The sequence below is a fragment of the Siniperca chuatsi genome, linkage group LG2 (genome assembly GCF_020085105.1).
Source record: "Siniperca chuatsi isolate FFG_IHB_CAS linkage group LG2, ASM2008510v1, whole genome shotgun sequence".
In the NCBI taxonomy this organism is placed as follows: domain Eukaryota; kingdom Metazoa; phylum Chordata; class Actinopteri; order Centrarchiformes; family Sinipercidae; genus Siniperca; species Siniperca chuatsi.
Genome location: NC_058043.1, coordinates 10,787,009 through 10,807,184, shown reverse-complemented (window position 1 = coordinate 10,807,184; position 20,176 = coordinate 10,787,009). Strand labels below are relative to the sequence as shown.

Genomic DNA, 20,176 nt, shown 5'->3' with positions numbered 1-20,176 from the left:
GTTCAAACAGTGGCAGTTGGTGTTCGGCAGGGGAGACGAGCAGACGAGCAGTATCAACAAATGAACAGACGTGCAGTATCAGCATACTGACTTGCAATCATTTGATTGAAAGAGAAGAGGTTTAGGAAGGGGGGCTCCAGTGAGAGCAAAGTCAACCTCCTCATTACTGGCTCGTTGTCAACTACATCAAAGTAGCTTCCCAGAGTCATTCACTTGAAAGTTCCTGGTTAGCACCAGCTTTATGCCTGATGGAAAACATGCTTGGGTTTTCATTCGGGTGACTTTATATTTCAGCCAGCTGCAGTTAGCTTCTCTCTATAATATCCAGCTTTCTCAGCACAGAGCCCTAATGAACCGAGACTTCCTGTACATTACGGCCTTTTTTCTCTTTGAATTTAAATCATCGAGCCAGGTAGCCGCCTGCAGCATTTATCAAAGAGGACTGAGGCACCTTGTCCCTTATAGGATTTCACTCCCTTAAGTGAAGTGTCTTCAAGTTACTTGAAAAGAGCAGTCAGTTCATTTCCTTACATAAGTAACATACCGTTTGTAAATACTAAAGAATAGTTTTATTAATGCAGCCTTTGGTAGGGTAAATGCAAAGCTACGTAAGCCCTGAATCAGTGAAATAAAGTGTAGGCATATGGCCAATTTTAGGCTCTCATATCCATTATTCAGTGGAAAAAAACATACTGTATAAGGAGCTTACTCTAGAGGCGGAAGAAAAACTAGCAAAAAAAATAACTAAGATGCAAGTAGCACTGTCCTTATCAGTCAGATAACAGAAGATGCTTTTCTTCCCTAAGCTGTGTTTTCACCAAGGAATTTCTCTGCCTCTGATGCACATATCATCTGGCTTGTAAATTGGGCATGGTGGTATAATACCAAACTACTTGAAGCTGTCACTGCACCTCCTCAGGACATAGTTTAATGACTGCCTCTTGTTGAAGTAGACGCTGTGTGGGTTTACTCTGCAAGTACTGTTATTTCTAATACACAGATTTGATTATATTCCCTCCCTCCCATGTAAATCCCAACATTTTTTTTTTTTTTCATCTGTGTATGTGCCTCAAGAGGCTGCAAGTTAGTGAATCTCCAAATGTGAAACGGAAAGTTGAATCTTTGGATATATTTGAATTAAAGCCACATACTTGATGAGAAAATGTAGCAAAAAAGAAATGTTTTCAGCCAAATTAATAATGATATTTACAATTTCCCCCGCAGGAAAGGCACAGAGTGATTATGGTAAGAGAACAAAACTAAAAGAGAAGAGAGGCAGAACTGTGTACTCTGCCATAATGAAATAGAAGTGACCTTTCATATCTCGGTGCTAGCTATCTTAGCCGGCTGAATTAACTTTCCCCATCATTCTCACCTCTCTGATGTGAACGGCATACATGCCACAGCACAGCCCGGCACTCTCATGTTTATTAATTTCCTTCAGCAAGAGATGCGCTAAATCACTGACCCTCTTTTAGTGCCTCGTGCTCCAACTGAGCATGGGAACGAGGAGGGTGTATTGATTTTGCCCCCTTCTCATCAGCAGCCAGGCCCTTATTTGGGATGAGGAAATGGTAAATCTCAAATAGTGAGCCCCTGTCAAGGCCTTTCCAGATCCTAATCTTCAGTAGTTGATGACTCTCTAATCTTTTTACCATCTACAACTCATTAGAGGCAGAGGAAGTAAATGTAAAGCACTAAACATCACATTAATTCTCTGGACATTCTCTGGAACTTCATAAAAGAAAAGTTTTTTATCACAGTTTGGATATGACACAGTAGCAAAAACAAGCTTTGAATGTGGCTTCAGTTTCATTTTGTGTGATGGCTAGATGTACACAATGACAACATGGCTCACTGTTCTGTTGATAACAGACCATTGCTTTTCATAATGATCAATTCAAAGTACAACTCTTTTTCCTAATTTCTTTTTTTTTTGTTTTCTTGACCTCATCTTGGATTGCTCGTCATTTCTGTTTCAAGTCCACACTAGTGAAATGTGAATGTAGAAAAGAAGAAAAATCACTCCCTTGTGATTTAGCAAGAGTTATTTTTTACGATGTTGATTTGTGTCTGAGTTGTTACATTAAAATGAACAAACCATCACTAGGGGACAGACTAATTATGAACTTATTGGACACAGAGGTTTTGCTGACTGAAGTGTGATTTGATTTTGCCTTTGATTTGCCTTGGGTGGGAATTTTAGACTTAGCAGCATGTATTAACCATAGTAAATGCTGTAATGCAAGTGTGTAAAATGTAGCAAGCTGATCAGGCCAATCGATGGATGGATAAATAGCTAGAGGATTGAAAGCATGCAGTACTCAAGCCTCGAGGACTAAGGCTGCCCTCTCAGTGAAATTGAAGAGATCAATAACCATGGCTGATGCTTCCCCAATTAGTCAAACTATCCACGTCTCTGACAATTTTTTTGTTTTATTCAAAGATACAATATAATCCAGTTAGCAAATGAACAAAATCTAATCTTGTTTTAAAAAGTGATGAGAGCGTCAGGCTCCCGTGAGTGTTGGCTCGGTTAGTCCTGCAAATAAATCGAGGTACTCTCTATAATCTAGTTATAAACTCCCCCTTGGAGCGCTTGTCATATTATCTGACATGACAAATAGATCCGAGCCTAGGCATCTGGCTCCCACCCTCCCTCTCTCCCACCCTTTTTGCTCCCTACCGCCCCTTCTTCACTCCCTCCTTCCACCTTCTCTTTTTCTTTACAGCTTTCCCTTCCCCCTGCTCTCCTGAGGGTTCCTTGGAGGTAGCACTGCTGAATACTGAAGCAGGAGCAGAGATGCACCATGTGCTTTGCTCAGACATTCATGTGTGATTGGCTGTGATGAGACTGGTGAATCTGGCCTTGGTTGACCATCCATCATCTGTAGAGGAATGGCGGTGGGACAAGAGAAAATGTTTGTTTTCCACCTGAAAGGGTCCCATACATTTTGTGGCAGTGATGGAGTAGTTGTCAACTTCACAGTATGTGTGAGCGGCACATGTGAGCGTGTGTCTGTATGAGTGAGGGGGGAAAAACCTAGATTAGAACTGACTGTGCTTTTACAAAAAGCACATACTCCCTTCCAACAGTGCCTTGACGTGTGTGTGTATACAACTCTGCGCTGATGTGTCCCGCAGCCACAGTGTCCTGCCTAGTTAGCCCTTTGGCCTCAGGTGCAGAAGTAATGTGTGTTCCAGCTCATAACTGATTAGACTGAGTGCCGGTGTGAGTTGGTAACTGCCAAGCTCTGACTCACCATGACATGATCATTTTAAAAGCTGAAATTATAGTGTTGCCAAAAAATAAAATCGCGATTTTTTTTTTCAAGCTTGGGAAAGATGCAGGAAGACTAAAACATGATTATTGAAACAGATTTTTTAGGACTTAATGTGCAAGACATTTGCGTGAGAATAATAAAAGACCTGCGCCAAGGCTGTCATCATTATGCATATTCAAAATATACAGGAGATCTTACTCAGCTATGGACTGTCACCACTAGATGCTTCAACTAAATAGAGTGCAGACATTCAGTTTAACAATCAGATTCAGCACAGAAAAGAAAAGTCTGCACACCAGTTCATCTGCTACTGCCATTTGTGGTTCTTGACATTAGCCTGACATCTGCAGATAGCTGCTAGCGTTATCTACCCAGCAGGTAGTGGCAGACTGAACAAAGTAGAATTTGCACATTGCACAGTTGACTCCCCGTGGCTACACCTCTTGTTACCAGAGATGATACCTCGTCGTCAATTTTTTCAGTCTCTCCCTCTCACGGGTGGCAACTGGCAACTGGACTGTATTTATATGTGTTTTCTACCTCAACAGACACACACACACACCGATGGCGGCAGCCAACCCTGCGGTTAATGGACAACCTGAGCCACAGCAACTGTTATATTCACTACGAGTTAGCCAGAGCAAGCTAGCCACCGGGAGTCAGGAAACACCTGGAGTCATGACAGTCAAGTAAACTGCGGCCAGTTATCATCTATGTCACTTTTTGACTCAAAGTAACCTTTTTGTGCATGTTGTAAAAACATGAAAATCATGCAAAAAACAAAATTGAAATTAATATGATTAATTTGATGTATCGCCAAGCCCTTGTCAGCAGGGTAATTTTGTGTTATTTCACAACTGTGATTAATCACATGCATATTCCATGATGTGCCATTTGTCGTGGATTTTGCTCAGATGTAGACAGACACTATGTATTAAAACAGTAAATCTGCATGTAACAAAGTTGGGCCTGTAGTTTTCCTAATTTATTAGCAAGGAAGGATAGCAGGATTTAAATTTTGAAGAAAAAACATGCCAAGCCTGCTAACTCCTTGTTATTTTTTGAGTGATTTAATCAGTACCACCTCCTTTAAATCTGAGGGAAACCAGAGTGCTCATGCTGTGTGACTGGAAGGAAAGTTCAGTCACAATCCACGCTGAGCAACTCGAGTCTTATTTTAGAGCAGTGCTAAATTAATGACATTTGTTCAGCAACCTTAATGAAAATGATACACTGAGACCAGCATATCTGGCAAAAGGAGCAATACATGGTTGTCATGTAATTCCAGTGCATTATTTGCATTGGTGTCAGACAGAAATAATGACAAGACACAACAAAAACACACTATATATATATTTATATATATATATATATATATATGTATATGTATATTGAGGGAGTTTGCTTAGCATTTATTGGTATGTATGAAATGATGCAGATGGAGGTCCTGAAAGCAGACTCAGTAATCACTGATATTAGTGTCGAGAACCCCCAGCTGTGTGACTCCGGGCCTGGCCTTATGAATTGGCTTTAAGAAAATGCCACAGAGTGACATATTTAAACCATTCAGCTTGATAACTGCGTCCCTCCTGGCTCTTGTGTTAAAAGGCAGCCTGTTGCCCCACTGGTCTTAGTAATAGAGATAAAGAGAGAGGGACAGGTAGAGTGCGGAGAGAAATTGTAAGAGATAAAGTCAGAGTGAATCAAACAGAGATAGAACGAGTAAAGGCTGATTTGAAATAGGTGAAAAGGAAGACAAGACACAGAGAAGACCTCACTGTGGAGGTAATGGGTTCGACTGAGTGATAATCACAGTCAGAGGGGAGCCGGTGCCGCTGTGTAATGCAGCAGGACAGAGAACCAATCAAAGAGCGACTATCGTTGCCCTCTGACCCAGCTCTGTTCACATTTGACATGTCAGTCAGAGCCAGAGAGATGAAGAGGTTCTGATGTTCCTGACTCTGAGCCGAACAGGCTGGTGTTTCCATGGATTACATTGATTTCAAAAGCAGACAAATGATATCTCCATTGATTTAAACTGTCTTCTGCTATAAATCCCATCTGGCGTCCATCTCCAGCTTCAATGCAGTGCTAATTGCACTGACCTTAACAGGATCACTCTGTCTCTATCTCTGTTTCAATCTAGTCTTGTTTTGTTTTTTTTTACACTAAAAGCACTTGGCAGCCTGACTGCCGCCAGCTGCATATCATCATTAGATAACCATCACAACAAAGACGTATCTCACCACTTGATATGCAGCATACTCACATGCCTCCTTTAGCTTGCATTTGTATGAACAATTATTTGTCAGTGTCTTTGACATCAAATGCATCACAATGAGATCCCTCAAACGACCTGTCCTACAGGCCACTGAGCAGCATCCTCTGTTTTCCCGTGTCGTCTGCAGTTGGCCTCATTGCCCAGGCCAAGGCACTGCAGTGGGTGAAGGTGGGCAGCAACCTGGAGAAGAAAGTAGGACTCCGCTGTGTTTCTTTGAAGGCTTTAGTTGGCAGTGTCAGTGTGTCGAAAGTGAGATCTGCTCTGCGGTGTTAAACAGGCAGTGACACGACCCAGCTGCTTCAGGGAGTAGTTTCTACCCCACGGCTGTTGGCTTTTATAAATGAACCAGCCACATTCTGTTCTGTCCATTCTGGACATTATGTTTGCTACTGACCATGGTCAGGCAACGAGTAATTCTTAGCATTAATGAGGCATTCTTGTTTTGTTCTCAAGATTGTTTTCTGGCATTTTAGCCTCTTTTTTTTAGATAATATTGGAAAAGTGGATAGAAACTGAACAAACTGGTAGAGAGTGGGAATAAAATAGGCAGTTCTGGGCCGGATCTAAACTTTGGACACATTTTTGATGTACAACTTAGTCAGCTGAGCCACCAGAATGCTACAAATACTGGGTGAATCTTTGTTGTTTTAGCCAAGTGACAACAACCATGGTTGAAGTGTCTTAAGCTGCAGTTTCTCTGTGTTTTAAAAAATACTGTTTCTTGACAAAAGAGAGAGTAGAGCTGAAAAAAGTGGTCGACTGAAAAAGAATCAGAAACAATATTGATAATCAATTAATCCTTTAAATAATTTCTTTAAGCAAAAATGCCAAAAATTCACTGGTTCCACCCTCTCAAATGTGATGATTTTTTTTCACTTTTCTTTGTCTTACATGATATTGTTTGGACAAAACAAGCAATCTTTATTCTGAATGCGCAACAAAATCACACAGCAGACAGAAAAGCAGCACTTGCCCATTATGCCTCTGATGAAAAATACTAGCCAACAGACACGACTGTGAATCTACCGCAGTGAGTCATTTTCCCATTGTCCCTGAATCTGCTATTAGACAAGGTCAGTTAAAGGAGGTGGTCTGGTGCCACTGCGTTTTCCTCATATATCTTTTGAGCGCATGGGGAGCTTTACTTTAAACAACTCAGTTAGTGCTTTTAATGTGTTTATTTTGACTTTTATTTTACCTGTGATGCCTGTATCACACCAGTGTTTCTTCCATTTTTTTATTTTTTCATTCACAGTGTGAAATAAGATGAAGCTTGAAACGACTGCATGACACTAAGCATGTACTGGATGTACGACATGTGTAGCAGAGCCAACACAAACACACCTGAGATATTTGTATTTTAGTGTTACAGTAAACCCTGGATTCATGATTAATTTGGAAAAAGTAGAATCGAAAAAGGTGTAGAAACTGGCACGATTTACCGAATAAAAGGGTTTGATGTTGACTCACTTTTTATTCACTCATTTCAAAATGTCATTTGACACCAGTCTCTCTTGAACTTGTCGCTCTCCCTACTATCTCCCTACTATCTCCCTAAGCAAGAGATTGAATTCATTTAAGTGATGAAGCTTTTCCTGCAGGCAGGCTGGAGCTTTTTAGTTGACGGGAGACAGCAAAACATGATACAAGGCTCAAATGTCTCTTTTGACTTCTTTTTTCTTTGTTCAACCTAAGGATTTGTCCATTATAGCGGTGTTGTAGCCAGATGTTTGTCTTCCAACATAAAGAGCTGGCCTCCTGAGGCTAGTGTGTCAAAACCTTTTTTCTTTAAAAAAAAACAAAACAACTCAACTATATTGTCATCTATTACCAGGCAAACCCGTCTAGCCCTGCGTAGTATCCCATAACTGTTTGTTTTAATTATCAACCATATCGTAGGACAGGTCATGAAGTTCAGTATCAGCTCTTCACTGCTTTAAATGAGAAATATGTTGTTTGGCCACAACAACTCACTTAAAAAAATAGGTCATTGGTCTCTCCATATTATTTCCTCCCAGCAGGGGAGCTTCTGGGTATAACACTCTGTGTTTCAGATAGCAATGGCCCCTGTTGAAAGGTGAGGACAGAATATTGTGTTTTGGAGAGCAGCATCATTGCCTTTGGCCTCTGCCTCATTCTACCACAGCATCTTCTGGGAATGGGCCGAACTTGGCGCTTGTTTACTTGCTCTTTGTTTTTCTTGTGCTGGCCGAATCCATTGAATCCCACAATAAGTTAAGAATATGAATGCTAGACTATTGATTGAACACTGCCTCTGAGCTAGTAATATCATTGTGTGTCTGCTCTTATTTGTGATATCTTTTTTTTGTCATCTTAACTCTCCTCTCCTCACTTCAAATCCTGACTCAAATCAGATTTATGAGATATGCATAAATTATGTGAAAGTATCAAGTCTCCATTCAGTCTGTGTGTGTGTGTGTGTGTGTGTGTGTGTGTGTGTGTGTGTGTGTGTGTGTGTGTGTGTGTGCATGCGTGGCTATATGCATGTTCTGAGTAATGGGCTTTGTGCATCCTCTCTTGCTGATGGCCAGGATGTATCCATGGCAACGCCAGGTCGATCCTAGCTGTGAGCTGGTGAGAGGGACTTGAAAGGGAGCGTTAAACCTCTCCTCTCATCTGCCCTGCGCTCTTCTCTTTCTGACCATGGCGAAATGCGTGGCCTTGTTGAAATCCCAGACCTAGGGCTATGTACTGTAGCTGTGACCGTGGACACTCACATCACAACATTGCCACCTTTTGACCTGATGCGGAAATGTACCCTCAAAACATTGTCATGTTGTTTTGTTATTTGCTGTTTTCTCTGTGAGTTCATCTTTGGAGAGAAACAAATTATTTTTCCTGAGAGCTAAAAGCACCAGTACAAAGTCTTCAAAGTCTTTTCAGGATGAATATTTGTCTTTTGGCCTTTTTTAGAGAGTTGACAGTAGCAAGATGTTGGGAAATGAGGGGAGAATGAGATGGGGTGCAACATGCAACAAAGGTCCCCAGCCAGATTTGAATCAGAGACCGGTTAATGGTCAGCGCCTTAAGCCCCTTGGCCACCAGGGCACCCCTTTTTTAAGATTTTACAGAGAATTAAGTGCTGTTGCTTTTTATTTTATTTTATGGGAATTAAGTAACATTTCTGGTTCAAAATGCATTATGGTGAAATGTGTTTTTTTAGGACAGTTTGCTATTGAGTTAATCTTTTTTTTATCTTCTTTTGTGAGTCACCAAAATCAATAGCTGTTTCATTGTCTGTAATATATGTTTCTTGTTTTGTTTTTTTGTTGAAAAGCTGCTTTAGCAAGTTTAATTTTGTTGCTTACCAGTGGCAACTCCTTTGTTAAAGTCAAAACATCATGTTAAGAAAGAAACAGTATGGTTCAGTTTGACACATGGAACAATATTAATATAACAATAGCTAGTGTAACATACAAAAGACAGATAGAAAGTACTTTTGTCATCGCAGTTGGCGTCTTCACTGTTTTGAAATGCTGCCTTTCAAATCCTTTGATACTTTTGTCAGAGCAGGTTCAGCACTACAGCATTAGATGTGCTGCTGCTGCCCCCTAGTGGAGTAGAGTGAACATGATTTGAAAGCAATGAGTAATGACAGGGAAGGGATAAAAGGAGAGAGCAAAACAATCAAGTTTGGTTTTGGATTTATCTCTTTTGAGAAGAACATAGATGCCAAAACAAATGCTGATTTATTGCAACCCTGTGTGTTTCACTACATCTGCACTGACATTGTAATTAAGATATTTTGGCACAAAGTACATGAACCTAATCATTTGATTTTATGCAGAGGGTCACTGCACTGCTTTGCACAATTTAATTTCCTCCACAGCAGTTTCACAACTTGCCATCTTGAGCCAAATCCAAGATGTTGGCGTATGTGAATATTCATGCAGTAGTACCTCTCAGAAGGCCTGGGACTGCAGCTGAGGGAGCTCTGTGACCTTCTTGTTAGGTTAGGCTGGATGCCGGAGGCTATCTAGTGATCACTAATACATATTCAAGAACCAGAGGCTATCAGGCGCTGCTGGTAAGCAGGCTCCAAGATAGAGCCGGATCAAGGCCGAGCCACAACTCTTTTGTTTGCTCTTTCACATCAGCAGTTTTTTTCTGTGATGGATAATCTTCACAGCTGCAGCTAAACACATATTGACCAAGTCTGCTGCCTTTCTCACCCCCTCACATGATATTAAAGTTTAAAAGCTCAACACAGTGGATCGGTATGGGTAATGTGTTTTCCATTGGTTTTACAGGTTTAATGTTGCTGTTCCTTAGTGGTATCCTGTGTTATCATTAGCTGTAGGTTTTTTATTGTAAAGAGCGCTGTCATCCCCCTAAATGCATCTAACGTTTCATTTTCTGGCACCATCATGTTTCTGAAAATAATCTCAGCAGTCTAATGGAGGTGGATCGACATTTCCTTTTCATATCACAACCAACACCACCTCTGGGAATCTGCATTTAGCTCCATATTCAATAAAGAGAGGATCCATTAAAGATGTTTGTTTTTTTCTCTCCACTACTTGTACATATTTGGTTTCAGTTAATCTGCTTTCCACAGGACTGCTCGCGGCTATGTGGAGGGTTTGTAATTTGAATGAGATTTGTTGGTAAAATGAGCCATTAGATCGAAATAACAATGAGCAAATGGAAGTCTTGATTAAATTTCTTGACTTTCCTCCTTGGTGGTTGCTCTGTTATAGCTTATTTCTTGATTAGGCATCACACATGAACACTTCCTCTGAATCTTCTAAAAGGACACATCTTATTTGGTGTTGTTCCCTGTACTTTAAAACTCATCGTAAGAGCAGAAGTAAGGTTGTATTGCATATTCCAGTGTGTGTTTTTTGTTCCAATTGCTCATCTGTAGTCATTTCAGTAACACCTAAGCATTATTTGCATTTGATTACACAACTGTGCTGAGATCATTGTCTTTTCGGGGGAGGAGTGAGGTCATGCCGAACAGTAAAATCAGCAGAAATAAACAGCCTATTTAGTGCTTTTGCTGCTGAACATTGGCTGCCGTTCTGTTACTTTTTCTCTCTCCTACTGCGTCAAGCTTCGGGTTTTTTTTCTGTAAATGGTGAAACTCTGCCCCGGCACGGTGACCTGTAGCTCGGCCCTGTGGGAGTATTCTGTGTCCTATACTCCTCATGGCCTCACCTTCTTTCCCCTCCTCCTCCTCCTACTCCCTTTCTTCTTCTTCTTCTTCTTCTACTTCTTCTTCTTCTTCTTCTTCTTCTTCTCTCTTTCGAAATTGCTCTAAGGGATGGATCTGCCCCTGAGACACAAGGACAAACCCAGGCAAGGCATCTCAGTTCAACTCAGAGTAGATGTGAATGGCAGGGAGCGGAGTGTGTGATTTCCTTTTCAGCTTTTTGCTTCAGAAGATGTTTTGACTTTGGACAGTATGTGTTTAATTGGGTCAGTATTTTGATACTGTGACACCTCACTTTAAGGGCCAGCCTACTTTGTCGCAGAATTAATACTCTCTAGATGTTTCTTATTGTCTCATTGCTGAATTCCAGGATTATTTTGACTGATGGTTTTGCGTCAGTAGCCAGATTTGAACAAGTTTACCACCACTTCTTCTCTTCTTCTCTTCTTCCTATTGAATGATTTCATTGCTCCAGGATTTTTAGACTGTTTCAGGACTGGATTTCTAGCTTCAGGTGACTATTTATAAGCATTATTAACTTATCCATCTTGCCACCATGCCAGTCCGGATTGTGTGCACCATCTCCTTTTCTCCTGACGATGAGCCCGGGAGAGGATATGGTAAAGATGATTTTGACGACCACTACAAGCGGGTGAAGAAGAGTTATGGTGACGGGGACTCACAGAACTACCTGGATGGGTGTAGTCAAGTGGATGATTACAATGATGAGGAGGATAGCGTCAGCGAGGTGGACGACCTGGCCACTTTCTTCAGCGGTTGCTCGCTCCATGGCGCCAACCACGTGTTTGTGGAGAACAAGAAGTTTGGTTTGCGCCAGGGTTTGTGGGCGTTGGTCTTCACCATGGCCCTGTCCGCTTTCTTGTTCCAGGTAGCTGACAGAATCATATACTATCTCCAATATGATCGCATCACCATACTGGATGAAAAAGTGGCCAACAACATGACCTTTCCGGCTGTTACCATATGTAACTACAACTTTGTTCGGAAGTCTCAGATGAGCTACAGCGATCTGATTTTCATGGGCCCTCTGCTGGGTTTCGAAGAAGGCATGGCACCGGGGTTTCCACTCGCACCAGAGCCAGAGCGCCCGCCGGGCTCTCGCTTCAGCCTGGATGAGTTCTACAACCGCACTCGACACCGCATGGAGGAAATGCTGCTGGAGTGCAACTTCAGAAGCTTAGAGTGTGGCCCCGAGAGCTTCAGAGAGGTAAGTTACACCGAGACCCCACAGCGAGAAATATGTTTCGAAATAGCTTCAAATGTTTGATCTTTCTGGGAACCAGCAGGTTCTAAATTGGAAATCATCAGTGCAAGTTGGCACTTAATATATTCAAGAGGTATTTTATATGACTCTGGTAGACTTGATAGTTTTGATTGATTGGTAATATTGCATATGGGGATCTAAAATTGAAATTTGGCCCAAAAGAATGTAGAGAGGAGACTGTTGGATGTCATCAAGGAGTATCTTCTGTTTGGGTTCATTGTGATGAAATCAGAACATCCAATAAAACCTAATACTAAAAACTAAACTGCAATGCCAGGATTGTTGTCCTCACTGGTGAGAACTTTGTAGAAAATCACTGATACGGAAGAAAGAGTTTATTTATTGCAGTGAGGTAATGCAGTTACTTACAATCCCAAGTCAGTGCTGTAAATTAAAAAAAATGTCTAAGTCAGCGTGTCTGCTTTAATGAAACTCCATTGTAAATAAAAAAAGAGCAGACATAATAAAAGCAGGTTCCATTACTTAAAGTGGCATACTTGGCATATAGCTGTTGTTATTGAATTAAACAGGCACTAAAGGAATCTTTGTGTTTCCCAGAGGAAACTTTCCCTGAATTTTTGGTATTTTTGGTTTTGTGGCTGCTGCTTTGTGTTCCCTTGAGTGTTAGACAGCACACGAGTGGAATACTGAATTATCAAATGTTGCTGACAATATCCAGCTATTGGTCTATTGATCTGCTTGACCTTTGCACAGTTATGGATAGGTATGTATGGACTGCTAATGGATGTACTAAAGTTACATGAGCTGCAATTACATTGCATAGTGTGTAAAGGCATGTACATGACACAGTATTTCCATTTAGAATAACCAGATAACACAATGCCTTTGTTAATGTACACTTTATTCTTATCATGAGTTATTGTAGTGTTAGTAGTAGCAACATTAGAATAGCATTAGTGGAAGCTGTGATAGGCTAGTAATTTCTTATCTCATGGTTGCGGCTCCGTAAATATCATTATTTGCTGGTTTTCTTAGTCTTCTTTGATGGTAAATATAATAATATTTTGGGGTTTTGGGTTGTTGGTTGAACAAAACAAGGAATCTGAATATTTCAACTTGGGCTTTTGTGATTAGAGGTATGAATTAATAATTCAAATCAATGTCATGACTCTGTCAGAAATATAAATTTACTTATATAAAGTGTTGTCATAAACTAATTTATTTACACAGGGTAGATTAAAAGGAAGAGGGAGACAGACTGACATGACATTAAACATTAAAAGCCTGTCTTAACAGGTGATTTTTCATTAGGGGTTTCACCGCGTCAATACTGAAAGCAGCTCTGACATTGTGCGGCTGGGAGCTTCTGAAGCAGAGAGCTGCATCCTGTCAACCAAAACACAGGACTCCTGTCAACCAAAACACAGGACTCCTGTCAACCAAAACACAGGGGCAATGTTAAATGAAGGCCTTGGATGAGGAAAAAGTGGAGGTGAGAGTCGATAAATGTAAAGAAGAGTTGTGAAAATGATCGAAGCAGGGCAGATCCTCAAGTGGTAAAATCAGAGTCTGTTTATTTACTAAGTATAGTGTGTGCAAGCAGGATGACATGAATGATCCTGCAGTGAAATAGAATCATTGCCGCAGTAAGGAGTACAGAAAGGAAACAAAAAATGTCTCCATCATGGCAATACAGGGGTCTTTTTGGCTTGAAGGAATACTCATTAACACAATTTCTGTGTTCACAGCTTTACCGTCACTGTGAGGCCATACACTGTGCGTGTTGACACATGGTACAAAAAGGCAGCAGGACTTAATACTACCACAAAAAGAGAGAGCAAAATGTTGGTTTGACAGCAGACTATAGATCTTACTCTACATGTTTTTATTCTGATTTCAGTGTCTTACTCAGGCAAAAGCTGAAAAATGTCCAGGTCGGGCAATCAGTATCGCAAATGAAAAAAGTGTGGTATGTGGCCAGTGTCCTTGAGGTGAAATAGGGCCAGCTGTCATCCTCTGTTGATGTGCTTTTTAAAAGACAAAGTACTGTGACTGCAGTGCAGTCTGCCATTTTATTAGCATGAGAGCGATGCAGTGACCAGGATTTATTCAATAACAGATGTTACTGTCATGGTGCAGTTCAAAACTCATTCTCGCTTTCATAATGTCTTACTTTGAATTAGATGGGGTACTCCTTAGATCACATTTTCATCTTACACACCTTTGTGAAGCTGTGACAGATTCTTGCATTTAAATCAGTAGTAACTGTGTCCTTATAAACCCAATTATCGTCAAGTAATCCATCTTAAATAATTGCAGAATAGGTTATAGGGTTAAAATATGTTGTGAAACATTGTTTTTCCTTGCTTCTTACATATCACTCATGCCATATTGTTTCAGTTATGCTTTAGGGTACTTTTTTGGATCAGTAAGATACAAGCATGTCATTTGCTACATATGTTTAATATCTGTTAATACCTGACAGTGTCTTTGTCAAAAGATGTTGTTAAAGAAGAGCTAAACACTGTGAGGCAAATGGCGTGTGCATGCCTGCAGGTTTCAGTTGTTACTATAGTAAAGCTAAAGACCTGACTAACACAAATGACAAGTAATCATTTCTTTGTCAGTTCTAATAGAACTAATTACCCGTTGTCAATTTAATGTGAACCTTTCTGCATTACAGCCTCCCACTAATAAAAGCATTGTTCCTTCAGCTCAGGCACCTCCGTGCATCAATTATGAACCGATGCTTTCTCACTGTTTTGTTTTTCAGTTTCCGAAGCAAATATAAAATGTGTTCTGTGTTGCCTTGAACATGTTCAACAATAGGTTTGATAACCAGCTATTGAAGGAAAACATCCTCTGTAAGACAATGAACCACTGCGTAGAAACAGCTATTTGGGATGTCTTTCTGGGCTCATTGTGTTTTTTGGTGATATAAACTCTATTTTTTTATGTTTTTGTTGAGATATTATATGTTACATTTCAAAATCAGAGATGAAGGGCATCTTTGAATGCTTTGAACATCTCATGTGCAGTGTTTTTTTTCTACCTGTAGTAGGCAGATGCTATGCAGCCACAAATTTTGAGAGCAGGGCATAGCAGTGCCTGTACAGTAGATACACCTCATTGTTCAGGAGAGCATTACCTAGTTTATCATTCTTTTACCTCCAATGTGCCCATTATTGATTAAAAGCAATAAGAGCTGTCAAAGCCAGGCATTCTGGGAAATCACAAATTGAAGTAGACATAGATGAGATAAGCTGGGGAAAAAAGCAATTGACAGTAAAAGAGAAAACAAATGAGACATTGGTAATACACAGGCAAAAAGAGAGACTAGCATTATCGCTAACAGGTTAGCTGTTCCCCTGTGGCATGTAGGAAAGGCTTAGTTATATCTACAGAGCAGGCTAACTCACTTAACAGCATGCATTATGTATTTCTATTACACTTTTCTTCTGAACAGCAAATCAATATATGTATTTATTTTGCATAATGCGGTAATTGGCAGCACCATTGGTCCCAATGCGGAGAACACTGAACTCCTGCTAGTGCCTGTTTGATATATCTGCTAAGGAGCCACTCATGGTCCCACAGACTCTATTGTTGGTGTATTGAGAAGTGGTGGGAAAGGGAGGTGAGCTGATTGATTGCTTTCTGTCTTTCTCAGTCTCTGGGGCTTTCTGTCCATTCCTCCTCTGTGTGTGTGTGTGTGTGTGTGTGTGTGTCTGTCCACTATCTCTGTCTGGTGTTTGTGCATGTGAAAGTATGTTTCAGTGTGTCTGTCTGTGTATGTGTGCACACTGCGATGAGCTCTTGCTTCAGGCTGGGTCAATAGTGAAGCTTGGCTAACGCTTGCATATATATATATATATATATATATATATATATATATATATATATATATATATATATATATATATATATATATATATATATATATGGTTCAAGGTTGCAGCAATTCTGTCCCAGAGCAGAATGTGAGCCCCCCTAAGAGCAGTGATCCAAATCCCTGCTTCCTGCTCCATCCCCAGCCCATTAGCTACAGCTTGCCTTTCTCCCAAGCTCAGCATTGTCAACAGAATCAGCCAGTGGCTCTGGTTACGCCCTTCTCCTGTCTCCTCAAGAGCATCAGTCTGTATACCCCGGGCTCAGGCTCTAACAGACAGATAGGCAGACAGACTGTGAGGGAATATTTTCAGAGAAAGGAAAATTAAATGCCAGAGCTGGCCTTGCCATCTGCCTCTGAGCTGTAAATACTTGTCATGGTTCAACACTTGTTTTAGGCAGCCATTGGGAAGAGATTGTATCAGGGAAAATGTAGTGTAATTATCTTCAAGCATATGCCATGATAAATTAGATGTTAGTAAATGATCTTAAAAAAGAGCACATTAGATCATAATGTGTGTTCCACCAACACAGAACAAAGACTAACTGAAAATAGCACTGCCAACTTGACTGTGTGCTGAACTCAATTTGTTCTTGTCACTTGTTTCCCTACACCTTGTACAATTAGGCTAATTAAACTGTCACTTCTTCAAATGGAAATAGATTTTTGTGTCTCTGTTTGTAATATGTAGTCATTTTGTGATTTATTGTAGTTTCCATTGTGCAAGCCAAATGCATTCTTTGGAGTTTGATCTATGTTTGATTCTTGCTGTTTCATTAGTTGCCTTGAAGTTCAGATCCATGAGGCAATACTAGCACAACAACATAGAAGCATTGTTGAAATTAAATGCATCTGTGCTGAACAGCAAACACTGCCTATAATGTGTCAATTTAGTTGTTTCTCTACCCCTGCCACGCCTGACCCTGTGTGAGCAAATTGAACCCGAAATAATGGATTTCAGTTTTCAGGTTATGGAAATGAGTTTGATTAAGCACAAATATAGGCTTGGTCAGAAAGTGGTCATTGCTGTGTCTGAGTTTGAAAAAGCTTGCACCGCTGAAATGCCTCCTCCCCCCTGAGAGGTGACAGCACAGGCCCATTAAATATTTATGGTAACACTGAAATTCAGATAGCTGTCTGTGACTTTCTCTCATCTTCTCGGCCATTATTAGCTGTTTTCAGATCCGAAGTTCAGAGGTGCCTTCTTTAATGCATAGCTATAGCTTATCAGATTTACATTTTATCATAATTCTGAGTGCAGAGCTTAAAAAATACATTAGATTTTGTAATTCTGTATCCACTTTCATTAAATAACATTATATCTAATGCATAACAGAAAGGCTTCTCTTCTCTTAATCTCCATTTAAAACAGAGTAATGATCTAATTAGTATAACTGGTATCACTGATACTCATATACTTTGTTTTCAAGGCTTTCCAGCAAATCATTTTGCTTGCCAGCATGTCTTGCTCTAGTTTTGCTGGCATGCACAGTGATCACAAGGGGGCAGTGTTTTACAATTATTTTAGAACCTAAACTGGCTTTCATTGAGTTCTTGGCACTGAGATGCTGCATACTGTTCTTTTTTTCTTTTTGTTTACAAGAAATCAGAAATATACTTAATCCCATCTCTAAAGAACCCCTTTGATTTCCACTGCAGTACAACATCAGACCCTCTGAGCTGCAATGACCGCTATCCAGTTAAAGCTTCATGTAGAAGCAGAGCTGCTGCCAGTGGAAACACAGTGGTTGCATTTTTTGAAAGAACTGTTTTCCTGAGGGATTAAACTCTATGTGTGTGTTGTGGGGATTAAAAAATAAATATTACAAATCAAACATGAGCTGAGGCTTGTTCACGCTTGACGTCCTTGGCAGAAACTCACTCATTTTCTCTCTCTCTCTCTCTCTCTCTCTCTCTCTCTCTCTCTCTCTCTCTCTCTCTCTCTCTTCAGATCCAACACTGTTTCTGTACATGAAGGACTTCAGTCCAGTAGGAGACACATTGTGGCACTCTGACACTGTGTCCTGTCTCTCTCTCCCTCTCTCTATCCAAATGACGGATCACTGTTTTCAAATGCAGCCATTTTAATTAAATCTCTCATCAGTCTTCTTTGGAGGTTGGTGACAAGAGGTGCAGCAGCACTCACTCCCTCTTAAGATGAGTCCAATGGGATATAAAGCCTGGGTCATTTAAATTGCATAGATACATTGATACGTCTCTTCAATATCAGCCAACACTTCATAACACAAATGCTAATTAATCATTAAAGGGACATAAATGAAAGGATAGAACTTTCACTTTACTCTCCGACTAAGATAAATGACCCCTAATGATGTGAAAATGAGGGATACTGCAGTCTTGTTCAAGCAATTATATATGAATAAGACATATGACAAGTGTCCTATACAGGGCCAATAGCCACTTACTAGTAGCTAATTAGGCTAATGAGATGGCCTTAATGGCTTCCTACAGGACTGCTCCCCTGTACTTTATATCAGAGCTGAAGTAAAACGTCTGGCTCCAAATGACAGAATGGATGTCAGAGGAGCTGTAAGAGGAAAGGTGGTGTCCTTTTAAGAGCACTGGACTCTGGCGTAGTGTTCTCACTCTTTTTATGTCTCTCTTTGTGGGTCTGTGGGTCTTTCTCCCAAACTCTTTCTGTGTGTGTCTACATGACTGGATGTGTGCCCATGTGTGCATGAATGTGCAGACAGACCTTTAGAGTTGTACCAATCCCTTTATTAGTAAAGGTTTTGGTTTAATAATTCTATATTTCTGACTGTCTGTGCTGAAAAAAAAAATCAATTCTCAACCTAGTTCAAGTACATGGAATCGTAAGGAAAAGAGATATTTAATAGGTGTGTGTGTGTGTGTGTGTGTGTGTGTGTGTGTGTGTGTGTGTGTGTGGTGGGGGAGGATACCTAAAGGCTAGTATGTGTTTGTGACTGAACTGGTGTTGTTTGCTGCCTCTCCTCTCCAGAGTTTCGTATATGACTGCATCCATCGTGGTCAGCAGAACTCCATAAGAAAGTGAGTGGCTTTTTGTAGCAGAGTGTAGAATCAGGAGGACGCCTTTCCTCATATGATAGACATATGTGTTTGGGTATATGTATGTACAGTATGTATTTATGTCTGTGTGTGAGAGAAAGAGACACAAGAAGAAAGACAAGAGACAATCAGTTTTTGTCTATATACTAAGAGTGTGTGTTAATACCTTTGAATTCTAATTGAACATCAGTTCTAATACATCTTGTAGTAGTTGACTCTTGCTCTGTAACACCGCAACATCCCTTTAATGAAAATTTTGTGTTGATCAGTGATTATATGGATCGGAAGCAATGCCGAACTCGATTTTAGGCAGTGGTGGAAGAAGTACTGAGATCTAAGTATAAGTAGTAATACCACAGTGTGGAAAAGTCATGTATTCAAAATTTCACCTAAGTAAAGTAAAAATATTAGCTTCAAAATATACTTAAAATACCAAAAGTAAAAGTACTCATCATGCAGAATGGCCCATTTTAGAATAATATATATTGATTATTAATGCACTGTATAAGCATCACTTTAATGTTTAGAGCAGGTAAACTAATTTATGTACTGCTGAGTAGCTTAATTTATAATGATACATAACTACAATTACTACAATGATACATAATTTATTAGTTGATTATATTTATTATTCATAATCTGAATCTGCAAAGTAACTATTAACTAAAGCTGCCAAATTCATGTAGTAGAGTACAAAGTACAATATTTACCTCCGAAATGTAGTATAGTAGGAGTATAGAGTAGCATAAAATAGATATACTCGAGTAAAGTACTTCAAAATTGTACTTCAGTACAGTACTTGAGGAAATGTACTTAGTTACTTCCCACCTCTGATTTTAGGTCACTAGTTCTTTGGGGAAGAACTCACAGATAACAGATAACAGACAAACAACCCTGACATAGTTTCACCTTAAAATGTGTTATGGCTAGCGTGCTAGCACACAATTGCCTTCTTACGCATCCAGCAGACATGGAGCAACATTACCATCCCATAGGAGTCATGTTTCTGGCCACCTGACAAATTAAGTGCTGTTCGCTGTTGGGTAGGTACAGTGGGTTTATCAAAGGTTGTTTGCTGAAATGAGGTGATGAGAGCAGTGACTGAACCAGTCTCAGTAAACCAGAGTTGGGTGATAATTCGCTTTGGGTTCATCACTATGAGCAACATCTTTCACATTAGAGCGTGGTGATTTGAAGATAATATAAAGATATTGATTAAAAGATAGGTTCAGATTTTTTTTTGAGTCTGTCT

At 40.1% G+C, this 20,176-nt stretch overlaps 1 protein-coding gene across 2 annotated transcripts in view; it reads left to right on the top strand.

The window, feature by feature from the left end:
• Positions 1-20,176, top strand: part of asic1b (acid-sensing (proton-gated) ion channel 1b) — a 152,180-nt gene that overhangs the window by 91,551 nt on the left and 40,453 nt on the right. Inside the window, exon 1 of one of the 2 annotated variants that reach the window (XM_044168428.1) lies at positions 10,587-11,969. The exons of the other annotated variant lie outside the window; for it this stretch is intronic. Coding sequence (XP_044024363.1) covers positions 11,298-11,969 — 672 coding nt within the window. The 5' untranslated portion in view covers positions 10,587-11,297. Of the gene's footprint in view, positions 1-10,586; positions 11,970-20,176 lie in introns of those variants that run through there. 2 annotated transcript variants of the gene reach the window in all.